We start from the raw sequence: 20,155 nt of genomic DNA, 5'->3' as shown, positions 1-20,155 counted from the left end.
TAGTTATCTCCTGTCCTTCCTGTGACAGTTGACTCCTCTCCTTACCATGGCAGCCATTTTGTACATAGAAACCAGTAGGACTGAATAGATGTCAAACTATTTTACCAATAATAATAGATCATATATAATTCATAATAGTCATAACGGTCCACATCAAATGTTACTTGGGTGATGGGACATTGACATGAAAGAGAGGAGCAGGGACAATGCCTTTCAAATCAGTGCACAGACGTTCCTAGACTTCTTACGATTTCCTACTTTTCCTGTTTGATGGTGACGAAAATGAGTCACTCCAAAGGAATTCTTACCTGCGAGGTGTAGCCTCAGACTAAATCTTCCTGATTGCTCTCTAAAGGGAAAATGGTTGCTGCTGAGGACTTGAGTTCCACTCTGGCCAAGATGGGCATCCACTTGACAAAGGAGGAGATGGAGAAGGTTTTGAAGCATGTCTCTTTTGATGGTGGGTACCATTCGATAACGAGTAGTGAAGGACATGTGTTTGCAATCAAATTCGGAGGGTGTTGGGATGCCCAATTCCTCATCAGGTTCCAAACATGCATCAGGAATGTATTGGACGCTTGATTGCCTCTTCTGGAGCCTTTTTCGTCTCTTTATTGACCAGTGAATTCTAACAAATTCAAACAAACAAATAAAATACCACAATGTGTGTAGAGAGTATCGCAATGTGGCATGTATTATTAATAATGATAATTTGAAAACATGATGGGATTAATATATAATAATTATGATTTCATTGTTATTAAGAGAGCTTTGCATTTGCAGATCACAACATGACAAAATTTTGCTACCCTAGATGGAATTCTCTTGTGCTTGGCATCCGGAAGCATTTAAGAGCTTAAGCGTGCTTCAAAGAATCTTCTAGAGGCGTGAAATGCCTAAGGAGGGGCATGATTAATAATTTCCCCTCTTCAACATAGAGCAGGCAAAACAATAGAAGATGGGCAATTGTTTCAACTGTATCTCAGTGAAGACCATGCCCCTGGAGGTCTCAACCAAAGGCTGAATGTCCTGGTTGAAGCCAGACTTTGTGAAAGTATGTAGCTTTCTTCTCAAGGACAGACATTCCTGCTTTGGTGCCCAAGAGAGTCAGCTGGGACATTTCCACTGGCAAGCCAGATTTGATTCCCCGCTCCTCCTCCACATGCAGCCAGCTGGGTGACCTTGGGCTCACCATAGCACTGATACTGCTGTTCTCACAGGGCTTTCTCAGCCCCATCTACCCCACAGGGTGTCTGTTGTAGGGAGAGGAAGGAAACGCAATTGTAAGCCACTTTGAGATGCCTTCAGGCAGTGAAAAGGAGGGTCTAAAAACCAACTCTTCTGCTTCTTCCAAAACTGTCCTTTATAGCAGGGGTAGTCAACCTGTGGTCCTCCAGATGTTCATGGACGACAATTCCCACAAGCACCTGCCAGCATTTTCTGGCCGGGGCTCATGGGAATTGTCGTCCATGAACATCTGGAGGACCACAGGTTGACTACCCCTGCTTTATAGAGTCTTGACAACAAACACAGAAGATGAATATTTTACCTAGACGTTTGGAGGGGGCGGAAATTGCAAGGTATTGAGGCTGCTGCCCCCTCCCCCCACGTCCCTCCCTGATCAGCCTCTTTTGTGTTGCTTTGTTTGCAGCTAACAGGAAAGTGAACCTGAAGAACGTGCTCGAGAGCGTCATGGCTACGCGGCAGCCGGCCATGTTTGAAAGTGAGTGGCACATCTGTGCACAGGAGGGAGGCTTTCGCCATTGAAGAGGGGCACGTGATGCTGGCCCTAAGAAAAATCCAGAACCCCAAACTGCAGAGTACCTTTAATCAAGGTCTACCAAACCATTACAAAAACAAACCTGGCTTTTGAGTTCTCCAGAACTCTTTCTGAATATGGACGTTCAACAAAACCAGGTGGGTGAGCAGCAAACATTCCAGGCCTTTTGGTGTGCATGGGGCACAGAATGCCTTGTGGACCTAGTAGGCTGTGAGGAAAGTGGGAATGACGTTGCGTCTTCCGCTTTCCTGCTTGGTGGAATGAGCTCCCAGGGGAGATTAGGACCCTGATGGAACCCATAGAGTTCTGCAAGACTTTGGTTGAGACCAGTAGAAATACTGTTTGTTCATCTGATGTGGCCTCCCTCGCCTTTTCCTTACCCTCCTCCCTCACCCCTCTATGGGACCAGTGCTTTAAACCGATTTAGATTGTTTCTTTTATTGAATATTTATGTGTTCTGATTCTATACCAGTGTGTTGTGGAGCATCCGGAAACTTTACAATAAAGCAAGAGAACTGCAGCTGCTGAGTGACTTTTCCATGTCTTTCCTCTGCTGTTGCATGGGAGAGCCATACCCACCTTCCCACTGGTTTCTTCTCCCCTGCAGAAGACAGGATCAACGTGCAAGATCTGGAAGGAGTCCTGGCCAGCGCGGGCATCTACCTCACACCCGAAGAGCTCCAGGAAGCATTAAAATATGCTCCCTTAGATGGTTAGTACTGGAGGGGAAACTGCTTTTCTCCATGTATACATCCTGAAAATTTTATTTGAAAGGAATTTGCAATATAACAAGAATACATGTATAAGGCACATTGAGGATCATTCATTCATTCATTCATTCATTCATTCATTCATTCATTCACCCACCCATCCATCCATCCATCCATCCATCCATCCATCCATCCATCCATCCATCCATTCATATTATTTATATTTATATTTATATTATTTATTTGTATTACTTATTTATTTGTTACATTTCTATACCGCCCTCCCCGGAGGCTCAGGGCAGTTCGCATGAAACATAAGAGCAGGAACAGTACGGAGAAATAATAATAGAACCATAATAAACTGTAAATTCGTAACCACAACATGTAGAAGGACCCGTGATTGGCCTGTTTAGGATGTTAATTTACTAGGAGGAAGGCTCAAGGGTCCAGTTGGAAATGTTGGTGCCTCTCTGGTGCCTGGTCATAGGTCTTCCAAGGGGGATAGCACAACTTATTCACGAATGCCTTCAATGTACTTTTAAATTTTGGCTCCAAAAATTCTTGAGAAATCACCTTTGCCATTTTCTCTCAAACACCTCCTACCCCCCCAAAAAAAGACCTAGAGTTGACTGTGGGGTTGATGGAATGACTCATTCAAAGTCTTTCCCAGATATGTGGCTTTGGTTTCTACCTGCTGGCTTCTGGAATTGTCCTTCCCCCAACCCCACTTCTTACAGACGTCTGTTGGTTTTCCTTGCAGCGGAAGGGAAGGTGAACTTGGCAGAATTCATGAAAGGGGTGAGAGCTGTCCAGCCCCACCCTAGGACCGGTGAGTCGATGAGCCAGCCAGAATGCCCTGCGAGAGGGGGTGGGTCATGACAGACAGAGGTGCAGCTCTTTCTTGATCCCTGGAAAGAATTTCTTAACTGCGCCTTGCGACTCAGCAAAAAGGTATTCTGTGTAGCATCAGACTAATTCTTCCTGGTTGCTTTAAGGGAAAATGGTTGCACCTGGTGACTTGCGTCCTGCGCTAGCCCAGATGGGCATCCACCTGACAGAATCAGAGATGCAAGAGGTTTTGAAGCACGTCACTCTTGATGGTGAGTAGTGAGGAGCAGGTGACTGGCCCAGAGTTTGTATAGATGGGGCCCCACAGCCTGATTAAAGGTCAGAACAAAAAAAGGGGGGGAGGGCAAATCCACTTCAATGCAAAACCGTATTCATGCGCTCTACCATCGGTAGAACTTTCTAGATTGAACACCTTCCCTTCAGTGGTACTCTCAGAAAGATACAATAATATTCAGCCAACTCTCCTGTGAAGGGGAGACATTCCTGGATTGGAGGGGCTTGGGGTTAAAGAGTGGCCAAAGACATTTCAGATACTAAAACTGCCCTTTCTAGATTCTTGAGGCCAAACACAGGAGGTGAATATTATGCCTGTGTGTTTGAGGGAGGGAGAAATCGTAGAGAACTGAAGCTGTTGGCTCCCTTCACACACCTTCCTCAAGGAACCTCCATCACCTGATCAGCCTCTTTGGTGTTGTTTGTGTTGTGTTGTTGACAGCCCAAGGGAAAGCGGACCTGAAGAACGTGCTCGAGAGCGTCATGGCTACACGACAACCGGCCATGTTTGAAAGTGAGTGGAATTGTGGGACTCAGCAGGGAGGCCTTTGCCATAGGGTGCTGCAGTCAAAGGGGCCATTCTGGTCCTATGAAAAATCCAGAAACACAGTCCAACAAGTATTTTTACCCAAACACGATGAAAACAAAGCACCAACGCCAGTTTTTGAGTTCTCCGGAATCCTTACACACACACACAATACCTTTATTGGCATTAGGCAGGTTAGGAGCAAGATAAGCAGAGGTAGTCAAAATACATCAGTCAATTTGAATTTAAAAACTGAAGATCAGAAATTCGGCCATAATAAAAGTGACCTTGGCATCCTTATCACTCAATAAAAATGGGCAGATCAGGTCTTTTGAATGGTTTCTCCATTTGGGTATAAGAGGTAAAACATGCCTTTGCTGGAATCCTTCCGCAGAATGGATGTTAAACAAAATGAAGTGGGTGAGGGGAAAATGTTTCAGGCCTCTGGTCTGCGTGGGGCACAGAATGCCTTGCGAAATGAAGGATCTTGGGGGAAGCGGGGTTGAAGTTGCATCTTCAGCTTCCTGAAAACTGAACGAAAACTGCTGACTGACTTTTCCTCTGCCGGTGTGTGGGAGAGACATACCTACCTTCCCACTGATTTCTTTCCCCCTGCAGAAGACAGGATCAACGTGCAAGACCTGGAAGGAGTCCTGGCCAGTGCAGGCATCTCCCTCACTCCTGAAGAGATGCAGGAAGCGTTAAAATATGCCCCCTTGGATGGTTAGTACTGGAGGGGAAATCACGGGGATATAGAGGAATACTTTTCTCCATCTGTTTTTCATAGTAAAGCGTGATGTAGAAACTCGGAAAATATTACTTGAAAGGAAGGAGAAATATACCAAGAACACGACATGTACGCACAATGTTTAATGCACTTCGGGAGCAAGTCTGGTGCCCTGTCACAGTTCTTGAAGGGGGAGATAACGCAGCCCCTTGATGCCTGCTGCCAATGTGCTTTTAAATTTGGGCTCTGGAAAGGCTCTTTTTGTCTCAATCCCTCTCCCCCGTCCCAGAAGTGCTAGAACTGGGGGTGGGATTGACAGAATGGAATTTAATTAGAGATGTGGGTTCAGTTTTCTGCCTTTGGGGATTGTCCTCCCCCAGCCCTGTTTCTCCATGAGGTCTGTTTGCTTTCCTCATAGCGGAAGGGAAGGTGAACCTGGCTGAATTCATGAAGGGGGTGAGAACAGTCCAGCCCCATCCCGGGACCGGTGAGTTGATGAGCCAGCCAGAATGCCCTGCAGAAGGGGTGGGTCATGACAGACAGATATGTAGCTTGGCTTGGCTTTCATGCTACATGTCCAGCGAGCTCAAGGCTTTCAGGTTATAAGGGGGGTGGGGGAGTTGTCCTCTGCTCTGTTCTTAATGTTGTCACTTTTTTTTTCCTTGTAGAAGAAGGGAAGGTGACCATGGGAGAACTGAAGAAGGGAGCCAAAGCCACCCAGCCCCATCCCAAGACAGGTGCGTTGATGAGCCAAGTAGAGTAGACACCCGGTGAGAAGGAATAACTCATACTGGCTAGACCTTCAGTTTTGTTTTGCGTTTCATGCTACAAACCCGTGGGCTCAAGCTTTCAGGTTACCTGGACATCTGCCTTCTGTAGATGAGTGTGTTGCATGCCTAATAATGGGGTGTGAAGATGGAATTGTCCTCTGCTCCCCATTCCTGATGAGATCTCTTTCTCTTCTTTGCAGAGGAAGGGAAGGTGACCATGGGAGACTCAAGGAAGGTGTCCAAAGCAGGCCAGCCCCATCCCAAAACAGGTGCGTTAATGAGCCAGCTAGAAATTCCTGTGTCATGGCAGACAGATGTGCAGTTTTGCTTGGCGTTCATGCTGCGCAACCTGTCTGCTCAACCTTTCACATTATCTTCAGCGGATAAGCCTGTCAGCTCAGACTTTCAGATTGCTTGGATACCTGTCTTCTGTGGATGAGTACATTACCTGCCTTTGTATTGGGGGATGAACAGGGGACTCTTAAAGAGATCTCTTTATTTCCTGGCAGCAGAAGGGAAGGTGACCATGGAAGAATTTAAGAAGGGGGCAAAAGCCATTCAGCCCCAACCCAAGGCAGGTAAGTTAATGAACTGGCTAGGAACACCCTTTGAGAGGGAATGGGTCGTAACTGAAATATGTACAGCTTTCCTTTCATGCTACATGGGCTGTGGGTCCAAGGTCAATCGAGTAAATGAGTGCATGAAAATTCCTCACCTTCCTACCTTCACTTGGTTTTCTGGATTGCATGTGACCAAAATGGGAGGAAACACATTTCCCCCCCCCCCAAACTCCCCTTTCTTGGTCCCTTGAAAGAAATTCCTACCAGTGACTAGGCAAGGAGGCACTCTGGGTAGCAGCCGACTAATTCTTCCTGATTGCTCTAAGGGGAAATGGTGGCCGCTGATGACTTGAGTCCTGCTCTGGCCAAGATGGGCATCCACTTGACAAAGGAGGAGATGGAAGAGGTTTTGAAGCACGTCACTCCTGATGGTGAGTAGTGAAGAACCGGGTCCTTGTGATGCAATTTGGAGGGTGGTGGAACAAATAGGTCCCCATCGGCTTCCAAACATGAGCCAGGGATGAAATCAATGCTTCAGTGTCTGTTCCAGCCCTAATTTTAATATGTAGTTGATGTATGTGGGAATCTCCTTGGTGAGAAATAGTGAGAACTAAACGTTTGGGGGGTTACGTTGGCATGTTCTCATTGGCGCATGCTTAAGTGCCCAGAAAAATGAACTAAGTTCCACGCTGAGAGGAAAGGTGCATGGCATGAGTGCCGCCATCTTTGTTACATACGGCTGGGGTCCGTAAAAAACAGATATCCAAATAGCCCTTGGAAGGTGTAGTTTGTTCCAAGATAGCTCCCAGACAGAAGACCAAGAGGCTTTTGTACCCCACTGTTCCCTACCTGGAGCAGCCCCCAAATGGTTTACAAACACATTTCCTCCTTCTCCACACTACAGGCGCCTTGTGAAGTACGTGGCCCTGAAAGAGTGTGGTGCCCAGCATCACCCAGCAGGCTTTATGAGCAGGAGGAGGAGTGGGGAATAAAACCTTGGTCTCCAGTTTAGTGTCTGCCACTTTTAGCCACTACACCACACTGGCTCTGGTGTGAGAAGCCTAGCTTTGGAGAAGGGTGCTACTCTCCTGTGAAGGGCAGACATTTGGATGGTCAAAAGAGTGGCAGCGGAGTCATTTCTACAGCCAAACATATCCCACATACTAAAACCGCCCTTTCTAGATCCTTGAGGCCAAACACAATATTATACCTGTGTGTTTGAGGGGTGAAGAAATGGCAAGGGATTGGGGTTCTTGGCTCCCTTCCCATCCCTCCCTCCCTCAACAGACCACCAGCACCTGGTCAGCCTCTTTTGTGTGTGTTTTTGCTTGTAGCCAACGGGAAAGTGAACCTGAAGAACGTGCTCGAGAGCGTCATGGCTTCGCGGCAACCGGCCATGTTTGAAAGTGAGTGGGACTGCGGGACGTGGCAGGGAGGCCTTCACCAAGGGTGTCCAAATTGCTCCGAGGAAGAATCCAGAAGCGCAGAGCACAACATATTTTTAATTAGGGCCGCCTAAAACATTACGAAAACAAAACCAACCCAGCTTTTGAGTTCTCCAGAGCCTTTTCTCAGAAGGGATGGTAAACAAAATTAAGTGGGGAGGGGAAAATGTTTCAGGCCTTTGGTCTGCATGATGCCAAGAATACTTTGCAGACCTAACTGGTCTTGGGGGAAGCGGGGATGAAGCTGCGTTTTCAGCTTCCTGAAAACTGAACGAAAAATTGCCGACGATTGAGTTTGTCATGCCTTTCGTCTGCCAGTGTGTGTGGGAGAGCCATACTCACCTTCCCACTGATTTCCTTCCCCCTGCAGAAGACAGGATCAACGTGCGAGACCTGGAAGGAGTCCTGGCCAGTGCAGGCATCTCCCTCACTCCTAAAGAGCTGCAGGAAGCGTTAAAATATGCCCCCTTGGATGGTTAGTACTGGAGGGGAAGTCGCGGGGATAGAGAGGAATGCTTTTCTCCATACAGACATCCAGGAAGTATTATCTGAAAGAAAGTTCTATGTAAATGTTCCAAAATGTTTTATGTAAACTGCCCAGAGCTGTAGGGAAGGGCGGCATAAAAATATAAATAAATAAATAAATATCAAGAATACCACATGTATGCACAATGTACAATGCATGTCTGGTGCCTAGTCACAGTTCTTGAAGGGGGCATAACGGAGCCTCTTGACGTGTGCTTTCAATGTGCTTTTAAATTTTGGCTCAAGAAATCCTTAAGAAATAACACTTATCTTTTTGTTCCTAACACGTTGGGAGCAGGGTTTTCTACCTGGGTGGAATTAAACTGGTTGGGGACTCAGAACCCGGAGATGTGGCCTCAGCTTCTGCCAACTGCCCTCTGGCTCACGTCGGTGTCTGCCAGGATTGCTCTCCCCTTCGCCCTTCTTAATGAGGACTCTTCCTTTTCCTTGCAGCGGAAGGGAAGGTGAACTTGGCGGAATTTATGCAGGGGGTGAGAGCGGTCCGGCCCCATCTCAAAGCTGGTGAGTTGATGAGCTGTCTGGAACGCCCTGTGAGAGACAGCCATGCAGCTTGGCTTAGCTCCATGCCCCATGGGCCGTGGCTCAAACATCTCTAATATGGTCCTTTTATCCTTTGCTACAAGAAACGTGTCTACTGATGGACAAACGTCTCCACATCCCTCCATCTACCAGCCTAAACTTACCAAATCATCTGTTACAGGGGTGGGCAAACTGTGGCCCTCCAGATGTCCCAGGACTACAATTCCCATGATCCCCTGACAGCGAATGCTGCACTGAAATCACTGGATTTTTTTTTTCAAGATTACCTTCTTTTGTGTGATCAAAAGGGAGGGGGAAAGAAATGTTTCTGTTAAGTGCCCTTTCTGGGTCCCTTGAAAGGAGTTCTTACTTAAGAGGAATGACTAGGCAAGGAGGGATTCTGTGCAGCACAAGGCTAATTCTTCCTGATTGCTCTCTAAGGGGAGATGGTTGCTGCTGATGCCTTGAGCCCTGCTCTGGCCAAGATGGGCATCCACCTGACAAAGGAGGAGCTGGAGGAGGTTTTGAAGCACGTCCCTCTTGACGGTGAGTAGTGAAATCCACACTGAGAGTCCGGGATATCCAAAGCAGCCCCTGTGGACGTGTAGTTTGTTCTAAGACGGGGTTTGGTTAGAAGGAGGAGGAGAATTTTATACCTCACTGTTTATACCTCTACCTTAAGGAGTCTCAAAGTGGCTTACATTCACATTCTATTCCCCTCCCCACGACAGGTAGCTTTCGACTTATGTGGGCCTGAGAGAGTTCTGCAAGACCTGTGACTAAGCCGAGGAATCACGCAGCAGACTTCCTGGGGAGGAGAGGGGAATCAAACCTGGTCCCCCAGATTAGAGCTTGCCACTTCTAACCACCACATCACACTGGGTCTCTTGGGATAAGCTAGGCTTTGAAAGTATGTAGAGGGTATTTTGGAGGCCCAGAAGAGTAGCAGCTAGGTCATCTCTACAGCCAGATTCCAAATACCAAAGCTGCCCCTTCTGCAGCCTTGAGGTCGAACACAGGAGCTGAATATTTGACCTTTGGGTTTGCAGGCTGGAGAAATGGCAAGGAATTGTGACCGCTGCTCCTTTTTGCTCACCTTTCTCCATGCATCTCATCCTCCTGATCAACTGGGTTTTTTGTTTTGTTTTGTTGTTTGCAGCTGAAGGAAAAGTGAACCTGAAGAGTGTACTCGAAAACGTGATGGCTACACGGCAACCAGCCATGTTCGAAAGTGAGTGAGACCCTAGGACTTACTTGTCAGGGAGGCCTTCACCATGGTAAGGTGCCATATTGGTCCAAAAGGAAATCCAGAAACATGAACCACAGAGGACCTGCTACAACAATGCAAAAACCAAACCACCTTTTGAGTTCTCCAGGACACTTTCTCAGAATGGATGTCAAGCAGAATAAAGTGGGAAAGGGGAAAACATTTTCAGCCTTCGGTCTGCATGGTGCCCAGAATGCTTTGCAGACCTAGTAGGCCAGGGGCAGCCAAATTGTGGCTCTCTTTTTCTCCTCTAGAAGACAGAATTGATGTTCGAGACCTGGAAGGCATCCTTGCCAGTGCGGGCATCCATCTCACAGCAGAAGAGTTGCAAGAAGCATTAAAATATGCCCCTGTGGATGGTTAGTATTGCAGGGTGGGGTGGAATGTAGAGGAATTCTTTTCTCTCCATCAATTTTCTATGGTGAAGAGTAATTGTGAAAGCCAAAGAATATTATGTGTGTGTGGGGGGGTGTTTTCCACATTCATGTTTCCCTGGTTTGTGTGTTTCTGTTGCTTTTGGGGGGGGACTGTTTCTGTTCTTTGCATATTTGCTTCCCCTAGTGGCTAATTCTATATTACACTGTTTCGTTTCCACCATCTCTCCCGGAAGATTTCTACATCAGGCTACTGTGATGGACGTAAACAGATACAATATCAAATTGGCCACTAGGAGGAATATTAATCATGAGGGAAAGAAACACCATCTCCCCACCCACCCAACCCAAGCCACAAGAACACCCAAGCAAAAACAATGACAAAATGTAGAAAAGTCCAAAGCACAAATATACCATGTATGCCCAGTACATAATACACATTAGGGAGCATGTCTGGTACCTAAACACATTACTCGCAAGAAAGAGCCTGCAGCCTGTTAAATTACTGAGCACTATAATTTCAGTGTGATTTCAGTCTTTTGCTCCCAAATTTCTTAAGGAATTGCTTTCAGATTTTTTTCTCACCCTCTCCCAGAAGTGCTAGAGTTAGAAACAGGGTTGATTGGATGATATCAAATTAGCTGCTCCTGAGTCCTTCCCAGAAATGCAGTCTCTGTTTCTGCCTCTTGGCCTCCATCTCATCTTGATGTTTCCTGGGATCGTCGTCCTCTGCTCGCAGTACGTAATGAGGTCTCTATTTCTTCTTGCAGCCAAAGGGAAGGTGAACTTGGGAGAATTTATGAAGGGGGTCAAAGCAGTGCAGCCCCATCCAAAGACCGGTGAGTTAATGATCTGTCTAGAATGCCTTGTGAGAGGCAGATATGTAGCTTTGCTTGTCTTACTTGCTACAAATCTCATGAGCGGATGTCTATCTGATGCCATTGAACATGTTACATGCCTAATAAAGGGGGGGGGGTTGTCCTCTATTCCCTGTTCTTAAAGCGGCCTGTTTTTTCCTTGCAGAGGAAGGGAAGGTGGACTTGGCAGAACTTAAGAAAGGGGCCAAAGCTGCCCAGCCCCATCCCAGGACTGGTGAGTTAATGAGCTGTCCAGAATGCCCTGTGAGAGGGGATGGGTCGCGACAGACAGATCCGTAGCTTTGCTTTCATGCTCCTTGTGCCAGGAACTCACATTTTCAGGTTGCCTAGTTAGATGTCTCCTGCAGATGAACATGTTATATACATAATAATGGGCGAATTGTCCTCTGCTCTCCATTCAAAAAGAGATCTCTTTCTTTTCCTAGCGGAGGAAGGGAAGGTGACCGTGGGAGAATCAAGGAGGGGATCCAAAGCAGGCCAGCCCCATCCCAGGACCGGTGAGTGAATGAGCCAGCTGGAAAGCCCTTGTGATTGGGGGCGGGTCATGGCAGACAGTTGTGCTGCTTTCCCTTGCTTTCATGCTACACCAGCCATGGGCTCAAAGATTCCCGGTTACCCGCCTAGATGAGCATGTTAAATGCCTAATAATGGGTGGGAGGATTGTCCTCTATTTCCCGTTCTTAATGAGGTCTTTTTCTTTTCCCAGCAGTGGAAGGGAAGGGGACCGTGGGAGAATTGAAGAAGGGGGCCACAGGAGTCCAGCCACTTCCCAAGATTGGTGTGTTAATTAGCCAGCTAAAATATCCTGCAAGAGGGGATGGGTCATAACAGTCAGATGTGCAGCTTTCCTTGGCTACATATACTTTCAGGTTGCCTAGATCTCTCTCTTCTGGCCATGAGCATGTTGAAAGATTTAGAATGGAGAAGGAGGCTCCATTCACCTCTAAATTAAATCTGCTAATGCCAAGACCTACGGCCAGCCTTAGAGATTCCATGGTCCTGGTTTTGGTCCGCCCAGCTGCCATTTTGTTTCCTTCGTCGATTCTGGATACTAGTTCTGTTCAAATATCTCTATTTTAACCTGTGCAGTTCCATGACCTTTTGTATCGGTTTAAAATTTGTAGCCCTCATTTTAAAAACTGTATTAACTGGTACGGATAAAGAGAGATGGAGGGGAGGCGGGGTCAGCCATTCCAACAGGTGTGTTTCCAAGATACCCCTGATAAGGTGAATGAATGATCATGTGGCCTCACTCAACACAGTGTGGACAGGGGAACATCTGTGTCCATTTTTTTGCAATGCTGCCCTTTCTGGGTCCCTTGAAAGGAGTTCTTACCTGAGAGGAGTGACCAGGCAAGGAGGCATTCTGTGTAGCACGAGCCTAATTCTTCCTGATTGCTCTAAGGGGAAATGGTGGCCGCTGATGACTTGAGCGCTGCTCTGGCCAAGATGGGCATCCACCTGACAAAGGAGGAGATGGAGGAGGTTTTGAAGCACGTCCCTCTTGATGGTGAGTAGTGAAGAACGTGCTTTTGCAATACAGTTTGGAGGGTATTTGTTGTTGCTGCGTCATTTGAATCGCAAAGCACATTCCTCGTACTAAAACTGCCCCTTCTAGAGCCTTGAGGAGGTCAATATTTTTCCATTCGGTTTGGGGGTGGGCAAATGGCAAGGAATTGAGGCTGGTGCCCCTTCCCACACCTTCCTCGGTGAGCCTCGGCCACCTGGTCAGCCTCTTTTGTGTGTGTTTTTGCTTGTAGCCAACGGGAAAGTGAACCTGAAGAATGTGCTCGAGAGTGTCATGGCTACACGACCACCAGCCATGTTTGAAAGTGAGTGGAACGTCGGTCTTGGGGAGGATGCCTTCGCCATTGTAGATGGACATTCAAGGAGACCATGATTGTCCAAAGAAAAATCCAAAATCACAGAGTGCCTTTCATGAGGACCATCTAAAACAGTACAGGCACAAAATAAAACAGGCCTTGGAATTCTCCGGAGTTCTTTATCAGAAAGGATGTTAAACAAAGAAAAACCCAGAAACACAGAACTTGAAGAGCTGTTCATTTATACCCCACTTTACACTTTCCCGAAGGAGTCCCAAAGCAGCTTACAAACAGCTTTTCTTAGGAGGACCTAAAACAGTAAAAACATAAAGCAGAACAGGCTTTCAAGTTCTCTGAAATTCTTTAACAGAAAGGATGTTAAACAAAGTAAAATGGGAAAAGAGGAAATAAGCCTTTGGTCTTTCCAAAGGGCCAAACAAGTTACAGCGGCAACTTTGTGTGCACCATGAGGCTATCTCTGCCACCATGTTAAATTAATTTCTATCTGCTGTAAAGGCCCAATTCTGATTGGTCCTGCAACCCCCTGGATTCATACACAACTTAAGCAAACTTCGGGCCTCTGATCATGAGAGCTGATATTGCTGGATCCATATCTGCCTTATCACTGGTTTCTTTTCCCCCTTTAGGAGACAGGGTTGATGTTCAAGATCTGGAAGGCATCCTGGCCAACATGGGCATCCATCTCACGGCAGAAGAGCTGCAAGAAGCATTAAAACACGCCCCTGTGGATGGTGAGTATTGCAGGGGAAGGGGGAGGGAGAGGAATCCTTTTCTCCATTTTTTTATGGGAATCAGTAATTGTGAAACCTAAACAATATTATGGAGGAAAAGTTGCTTTTCCACATTCTCTTTTTTTGTGTGTGTTCATATTGCTTCATTGTGTATGGGTGTTCTGTTCTGCTCATGTTTACTTCCTCTAGTGGTCGATTCTATATTACACCGTTTCATTTCCAACGTATTTCCTGACAGATTTATGTAGCAGGCTTTTATGTTGGAAGTAAACCAATGCAATATCAAATTGACCCCTAGAGGGAGCAAAACATGATGAGGAACTGAACCACCATCCCACGTACCCCCAAAGAAGGACGCCCAAGCAAAGAAAATGAAAATACATTAAAGACCAAAGCACAAATATACCAAAAGAATACATTAGGGAGCATATCTGGTGTCTAGACATCTTTCTCGCCCATTAAATTATTAAATACTGTATTTTCAGTATGATCTTAAATCTTTACTCCCAACATTCCTAAGGAATTGTTTTCAGATTTTTCTCACATCCTCTCCCAGAAGTGCCATAGTTGGGAACAAGGTTGACTAGGTGAAATCGGATCAGTGCTCCTGAGTCCTTCCCAAAAATGCAACCTCTGCTTCTGCCGCTTGGCCTTCATCTCATGTTGAGGCCTCCTGGGATCGTCCTCTACTCCCAGTTCTTCATGAGATCTCTTCTTTTCCTTGCAGCGGAAGGGAAGGTGAACTTGGGAGAATTTATGAAGGGGGTGAGAGCAGTCCAGCCCCATCCCAGGACTGGTGAGTTGATGAGCTGTTTAGAATGCCTGTGACAGGGAATGGATCATGACAGATGTGCAGCTTTGCTTGGCTTTCATGCTACATATCCAGCGAGCTCAAGGCTTTCAGGTTATCCAGATATCTGCTTTCTGCCGATGAGAATAATGGCAGGTGGGGTGAGAGGGGATTATCCTCTGCTCCCTGTTCTTAATGAAGCATCTTTGTTTCCCTTGCAGTAGAAGGGAAGGTGGACTTGGGAGAATTTAAGAAGGGGGCCAAAGCTGTCCAGCCCCATCCCAGAACTGGTGAGTTAATGCACTAGCTAGAATATCCTATGAGAGGAGGTGGGTCATGGCAGACAGATGTGTTGCTTTCCTTTATTTTTATTTTATTTATTTGTTCCATTTATTACCCGCCGCTATTGCAAAAATGGTATTGCGGAGGACTACAACATAAAAATGAACCCCAACAAGATAAAACATTAAAAGCTACAACATAATCCGACAGCGAGAAGTAAAGTACTTTCATGCTACATGGGCCAAGAGCTCAACGCGTTCACGTTTTCTCAATACCCATCTTTTGCAGATTAGCATGTTAAATGCCTAATGAAGAAGGGGAAGGTGGGATTATCCTCTGATCCCCTCAATGGGGTCTCTTTCTTTTCCTAGCAGGGGAAGGGAGAGTGAGCCTGGGAGAATTTAAGAAGGGGGCCAAAGCAGTCCAGCCCCATCCTGGGACCGGTGAGTTAATGAGCCTCCTAGAATGCCCTGTGAGAGAAGGTGGGTCATGACAGACAAGTAGTCTGTATCACTGGGCTCTGCTGGAGCTGGCTGGTCCAAGACAAGAGTCATTTTTTGCAAAGCTGCCCTTTCTTGGTCATCTGAAAGGTGTTCTGACCCACAAGGAGCCACCTAGGCAAGGAGGCATTCTGTGTTGTTGTTGTTGGTTGCAAATTCATGTCTGACCCATCACGACCCCATGGACAATGATCCTCCAGGCCTTCCTGTCCTCTATCATTCCCCGGAGTCCATTTAATTTGCAACGACTGCTTCAGTGACTCCATCCAGCCACCTCATTCTCTGTCCTCCCCTTCTTCTTTTGCCCTCGATCGCTCCCAGCATTAGGCTCTTCTCCAGGGAGTCCTTCCTTCTCATGAGGTGGCCAAAGTATTTGACAAGGATCCTGCCTTGTCATGGTGAAGGGACTTGCGTAGCTCAGTGAAGCTATGAGCTATGCCGTGCAGGGCCACCCAAGACGGACAGGTCATAGCAAAGAGCTCTGACAAAAGGTGATCCACTGGAGGAGGAAATGGCAAACCACTCCAGTATCTTTGCCATGAAACTCTATGGACGGTATCAAAAGGCATTCTGTGTAGCACGAGGCTAATTCTTCCTGATTGCTCTAAGGGGAAATGGTTGCTGCTGATGACTTGAGCGCTGCTCTGGCCAAGATGGGCATCCACCTGACAAAGGAGGAGATGCAGGAGGTTTGGAAGCACGTCACTCCTGATGGTGAGTAGTGAAGAAGAGGTCCTCATGATGCCATTTGGAAGATGTTGGAATGAACAGGTCCCCATCAGCTTCCATACAGGCATCGGGAAGGAAATCAATATTCAGTGCCTTTTCTGACAATACAACTAATGCGTAGTTGATGGGTGTGGGACTTTGTACAGTAAGAAATAAGACCAGTGTTTGAGAGTTAAGTTGGCCTGTTCTCATTGTCACTCATGGAAGTCTATAGAAAATGGATCAAGATCCATACAGAGTGGAAGGGATAACCAGAGCAGCCTCCGAGAATGTGTATTTTGTTCCAAGGCAGGGCCTGATTAGTAGAAAAAGAAGAGGAGGTACCATACTTGTGTCTAAGGAGTCTCAAAACGGCTTACAATCAGTTTTTCTTCTTGTACCCATAACTTTCACCTTGTGAGGTCGGTGGGCCTGACCGAGTTCTGAGAGAATTTCGAATAGCCCAAAGTCACCCAACAGGCCTCATGAGGAGGAGAGGGGAATCAAACCTGGTTTCTACAGGACCCCTCACATCACCACTGCATCATACTGACTCTCTTCGTAAAAGTGAGGTGTTGTGGAAGTATAGCGTTTTCCTGCAAAGGGGAGACATTTCCACTTTGGAGGCCCAAAAGATTTGTTGCTGGGCCATTTCTGCAGCCAAACACATCCCTCGAACTACAACTGCTCCTGCTAGAGCCTTGGGGACAAACGCAAGAGGTGAACATATCTCTGGTTGGTTTGGGGTGTGTGCAAATGTCAAGGAATTGAGGATGATGCCCCCCTTCGCACACCTTCCTCGGTGAGCCTCAACCACGTGATCAGCCTCTTTTGTGTTGTTTGGTTTGTAGCCAACGGGAAAGTGAACCTGAAGAATGTGCTTGCGAGTGTCATGGCTACACGGCAACCGGCCATGTTTGAAAGTGAGTGGACTGCGGGACGTGGCAGGGAGGTCTTCAACATTGTAGATGGGCAGTCTAGGAGACCATGATTGTCCAAAAAAAAATCCAGAAACACAGGGCAGAAGAAGAAGAGCTTGACTTGTTTATACCCCGTGTTCACTACCCAAATGAGTTAAACTGCTGTAAGGGCCCAATTCCAATTAGTCCTCCAGCGCCATTGAACCCCCTGGATTCATACATAACTTAAGCAAACTTAGGGCCATTGATCGTGAGAGCTGATATTGCTGGATCCATATCTACCTTATCACTGGTTCCCCCTTTAGGAGACAGGGTTGATGTTCAAGACCTGGAAGACATCTTGGCCAACATGGGCATCCATCTCACAGCAGAAGAACTTCAGGAAGCATTAAAACGTGCCCCTTTGGATGGTGAGTATTGTAGGGGAAGGGGGAGGGAGAGGACTCCTTTTCTCCATCTTCCTTTTCATGGGAATCAGCAATAGTGAAATCTAAAGAATATTATGTGGGGAAAGGTGCTTTTCCATATTCTCATCTTGTGTGTTTCTGTTGCTCCAAACATGGTGGTGGATCTACAAATCTTTCTATCCTGTAATGGTTGATTCTATGTTACACTGTCTCGTTTCCGCCGTATCTTGCATTCGATTTATACAGCAGGTTTTTATGCTGGATGTAAATCAATGCCATATCAAATTGACCACTAGAGGGAGTGAAACATGGGAGGAACAGGAACCCGCCCTCCTGAAGCTATAGGAACACAGGAGTATAGAAAATGAGAATGTCCAAAGTACAAATGTACAAAGAATACAGCATATATGCCCAGTGCATAATACGCTTTATGGAGCATGTCTGGTGCCTAGGCACTTTTCTTGCAGGGTGGATAACACAGCATGTTGCATTAATGAACATTGTACTTTCAGTGTCATTTAACATTTTTGCCCCCCAAATTCTTAAACATTGTTTTTAATTTTTTTATCCCGCCATCTTCCAGAAATGTTAGAGATGGGAATGGGTTTGATGGGAAGAAAGTAAGTCCTTTTCTGCACCAGTGGTTTACTCGGTTTTGCCTTCACCCCTGGTCATTTTTTTAAATTCTGCACGTGACCCTGCTTTCTGAGCAGATGTCCGTCATTTTTTTTTTAATTCTCCATGGTTTCTCCCTCCTTCAAGGTTGAGTTTTTCCCACATTATTTAAATGTTGTTTTGCCTCAATTTTTCTGATTTCCTCACCCTCAAGGTAAAGTTTTTTTCGAAGAAAAATCAGTCCAGTTTTGCTCACGCCCTTCTTCTGCCCATTGGAGGACAGCTAGAGCAGTATACTAAGGGGAGGGGGAACAACTCTTTCATGCCACAGAAATGGTGACTACCTGAGGATTGGGGGCTAAGATTCCTCCCTCAGATGCCCATCCTCAAATTAACCAATCAGGTGTGAGTGACATGGGCAATAAGCTGGCCCCTCAGACTGGGAAAAAAGACTGGAACAGCAACAAAATACACGGAGTATACTTTGCAAAATAATGATAAATCCAGATTTTAAAAAAAAACTGGTGCAGAGCGCATAGATAAAGACATGCCAGATCGAGTGCAGTCAAAATCATGAGTATAATTTCCATGTAGAAATCAGATGCTCCTGAGTCCTTCCCAGAAATGTGGTCTCAGTTTCCACCTACCAGGCTCTGTCTCCTGTTGTCCTTTGCTCCCTGTACGTAATGAGGTCTTTCCCTTGCAGCGGAAGGGAAGGTGAATTTGGCAGAATTTATGAAGGGGGTGAGAGCTGTCCAGCCCCGTCCCAAAGCCGGTGAGTTAATGATCTGTCTGGAATACCCTGGGGGGGGGGTCATGACAGACAGATGTGCAACTTTGCTTGGCTTTCATGCGACACATCCCGAGGCCTCACGTTATCTGGATATCTGTCTTGTTCAGATGAGCATGTTACATGCCTAATAAGGCAGGAAGGGAGAGAAGGGGTTGTCCTCTGCTCCCTGTTCTCCATGAGATCTCTTTTCCTTGCAGCGGAAAGGAAAGTGGGAGAGCTTAAGAAGGGGGCCAGAGCTGCCCAGCCACATCCCAGGACTGGTGAGTTAATTAGCTAGGTAGGAAGGGGAACAGATTTACAGTTTTGCTTGGCTTTCATGCTATCTCTGCCATGGACCCAAAGCTTTGAGGTCACCCAGATATTTATCTTCTGGCAGTGAGCATGATGAGGGGGTGGGGGTGGAATTCCATTCATCTCCGAATTACTTCTGTGAATGACAAGGCATACAGCCCATCTTAGGTATTCTGAGGTCCAGCTTTTGGTACACCCCCCTGCCATTTCACTTGATTAGGCAGTTTTGAGTACCTCTGTCTAAACATCTCTACCAAAAGGGGGGAAAGAACCATTTTTGTAAAGCTGCGCTGTTTTGGTCACTTGAAATGAATTCTTACCTGCGGGGAGTAACTAGACCAGGAAGTATTCTGTGTAGCGTCAGAATAATTCTTCCGGATTACTTTAAGGGAAAATGATTGCAGCTGAGGACTTGAGTCCTGCTCTGGCCAAGATGGGCCTCCACCTGACAGAAGAAGAGATGGAGGAGGTTTTGAAGCATGTCACTTTTGATGGTGAGTAGAGAAGAACAGGCCTTTGTGATGGAATTTGGGGGTGGGTGGGTGGGAGGACAAACAGTTCATTTTTGTGCCTTCTGTGAAGACACACACAAGGGCTATGCAGTCATAGACCAGCAGCAGAAAGATTTCCAAAGCTTTCTAATAGATCAAGGCAGCTGTAAAGCTTGGGGAAGCACTTAAAGGGAGCGGTCCACCAAACAGCTGATAATGACAGGCCCGCTGCTCCCTTTAAATCTCTCCCCAAACCTCTGGGGAAGGATTTAAAAAGCTCAGTGCATCTGTCATTATCAGCTATTTGGTGGGGGCGCACTTCCCCCTCCCTTCTCAGCCAGCAAAGACATTCTCCAATGCTTGGGAAGGGGAGGAAGAATATGCACAACCCCCCCCTCCCCAAAACTTCAGATTCAGCCAACTTGATTCAGACAAATCTGAAAATAAGAAGGGCTATCATTGCATCTAGGATTCGGCCCAAATTGTTTTAGACCAAATCCGAAACAGTACAAAATTTTTGTGTGCACATGCTTACTCTTTACCAGTACACAAGGCTGGC

General features: G+C 46.5%; 1 protein-coding gene across 1 annotated transcript in view; it reads left to right on the top strand.

Annotated features, from left to right (window-relative positions):
• Nucleotides 1-20,155, top strand: part of LOC143825520 (uncharacterized) — an 86,474-nt gene that overhangs the window by 59,148 nt on the left and 7,171 nt on the right. The window contains exons 36-69 of the mRNA XM_077313548.1: nt 356-460; nt 1,652-1,723; nt 2,388-2,492; nt 3,251-3,319; nt 3,486-3,590; nt 4,055-4,126; nt 4,757-4,861; nt 5,284-5,352; nt 5,534-5,602; nt 5,836-5,904; nt 6,148-6,213; nt 6,522-6,626; nt 7,530-7,601; nt 8,011-8,115; nt 8,619-8,687; nt 9,147-9,251; nt 9,865-9,936; nt 10,227-10,331; nt 11,117-11,185; nt 11,370-11,438; nt 11,650-11,721; nt 11,931-12,002; nt 12,630-12,734; nt 12,985-13,056; nt 13,695-13,799; nt 14,527-14,595; nt 14,811-14,879; nt 15,243-15,314; nt 15,981-16,085; nt 16,931-17,002; nt 17,305-17,409; nt 18,728-18,796; nt 19,012-19,074; nt 19,495-19,599. Coding sequence (XP_077169663.1) covers nt 356-460; nt 1,652-1,723; nt 2,388-2,492; nt 3,251-3,319; nt 3,486-3,590; nt 4,055-4,126; nt 4,757-4,861; nt 5,284-5,352; nt 5,534-5,602; nt 5,836-5,904; nt 6,148-6,213; nt 6,522-6,626; nt 7,530-7,601; nt 8,011-8,115; nt 8,619-8,687; nt 9,147-9,251; nt 9,865-9,936; nt 10,227-10,331; nt 11,117-11,185; nt 11,370-11,438; nt 11,650-11,721; nt 11,931-12,002; nt 12,630-12,734; nt 12,985-13,056; nt 13,695-13,799; nt 14,527-14,595; nt 14,811-14,879; nt 15,243-15,314; nt 15,981-16,085; nt 16,931-17,002; nt 17,305-17,409; nt 18,728-18,796; nt 19,012-19,074; nt 19,495-19,599 — 2,832 coding nt within the window. The remainder of the gene's footprint in view (nt 1-355; nt 461-1,651; nt 1,724-2,387; nt 2,493-3,250; nt 3,320-3,485; nt 3,591-4,054; nt 4,127-4,756; nt 4,862-5,283; nt 5,353-5,533; nt 5,603-5,835; nt 5,905-6,147; nt 6,214-6,521; nt 6,627-7,529; nt 7,602-8,010; nt 8,116-8,618; nt 8,688-9,146; nt 9,252-9,864; nt 9,937-10,226; nt 10,332-11,116; nt 11,186-11,369; nt 11,439-11,649; nt 11,722-11,930; nt 12,003-12,629; nt 12,735-12,984; nt 13,057-13,694; nt 13,800-14,526; nt 14,596-14,810; nt 14,880-15,242; nt 15,315-15,980; nt 16,086-16,930; nt 17,003-17,304; nt 17,410-18,727; nt 18,797-19,011; nt 19,075-19,494; nt 19,600-20,155) is intronic.

The sequence above is a fragment of the Paroedura picta genome, chromosome 16 (assembly GCF_049243985.1).
Source record: "Paroedura picta isolate Pp20150507F chromosome 16, Ppicta_v3.0, whole genome shotgun sequence".
Taxonomy (NCBI): domain Eukaryota; kingdom Metazoa; phylum Chordata; class Lepidosauria; order Squamata; family Gekkonidae; genus Paroedura; species Paroedura picta.
Note: the sequence above shows the minus strand (reverse complement) of the source record. Positions and strands in the feature narration are given on the sequence as shown.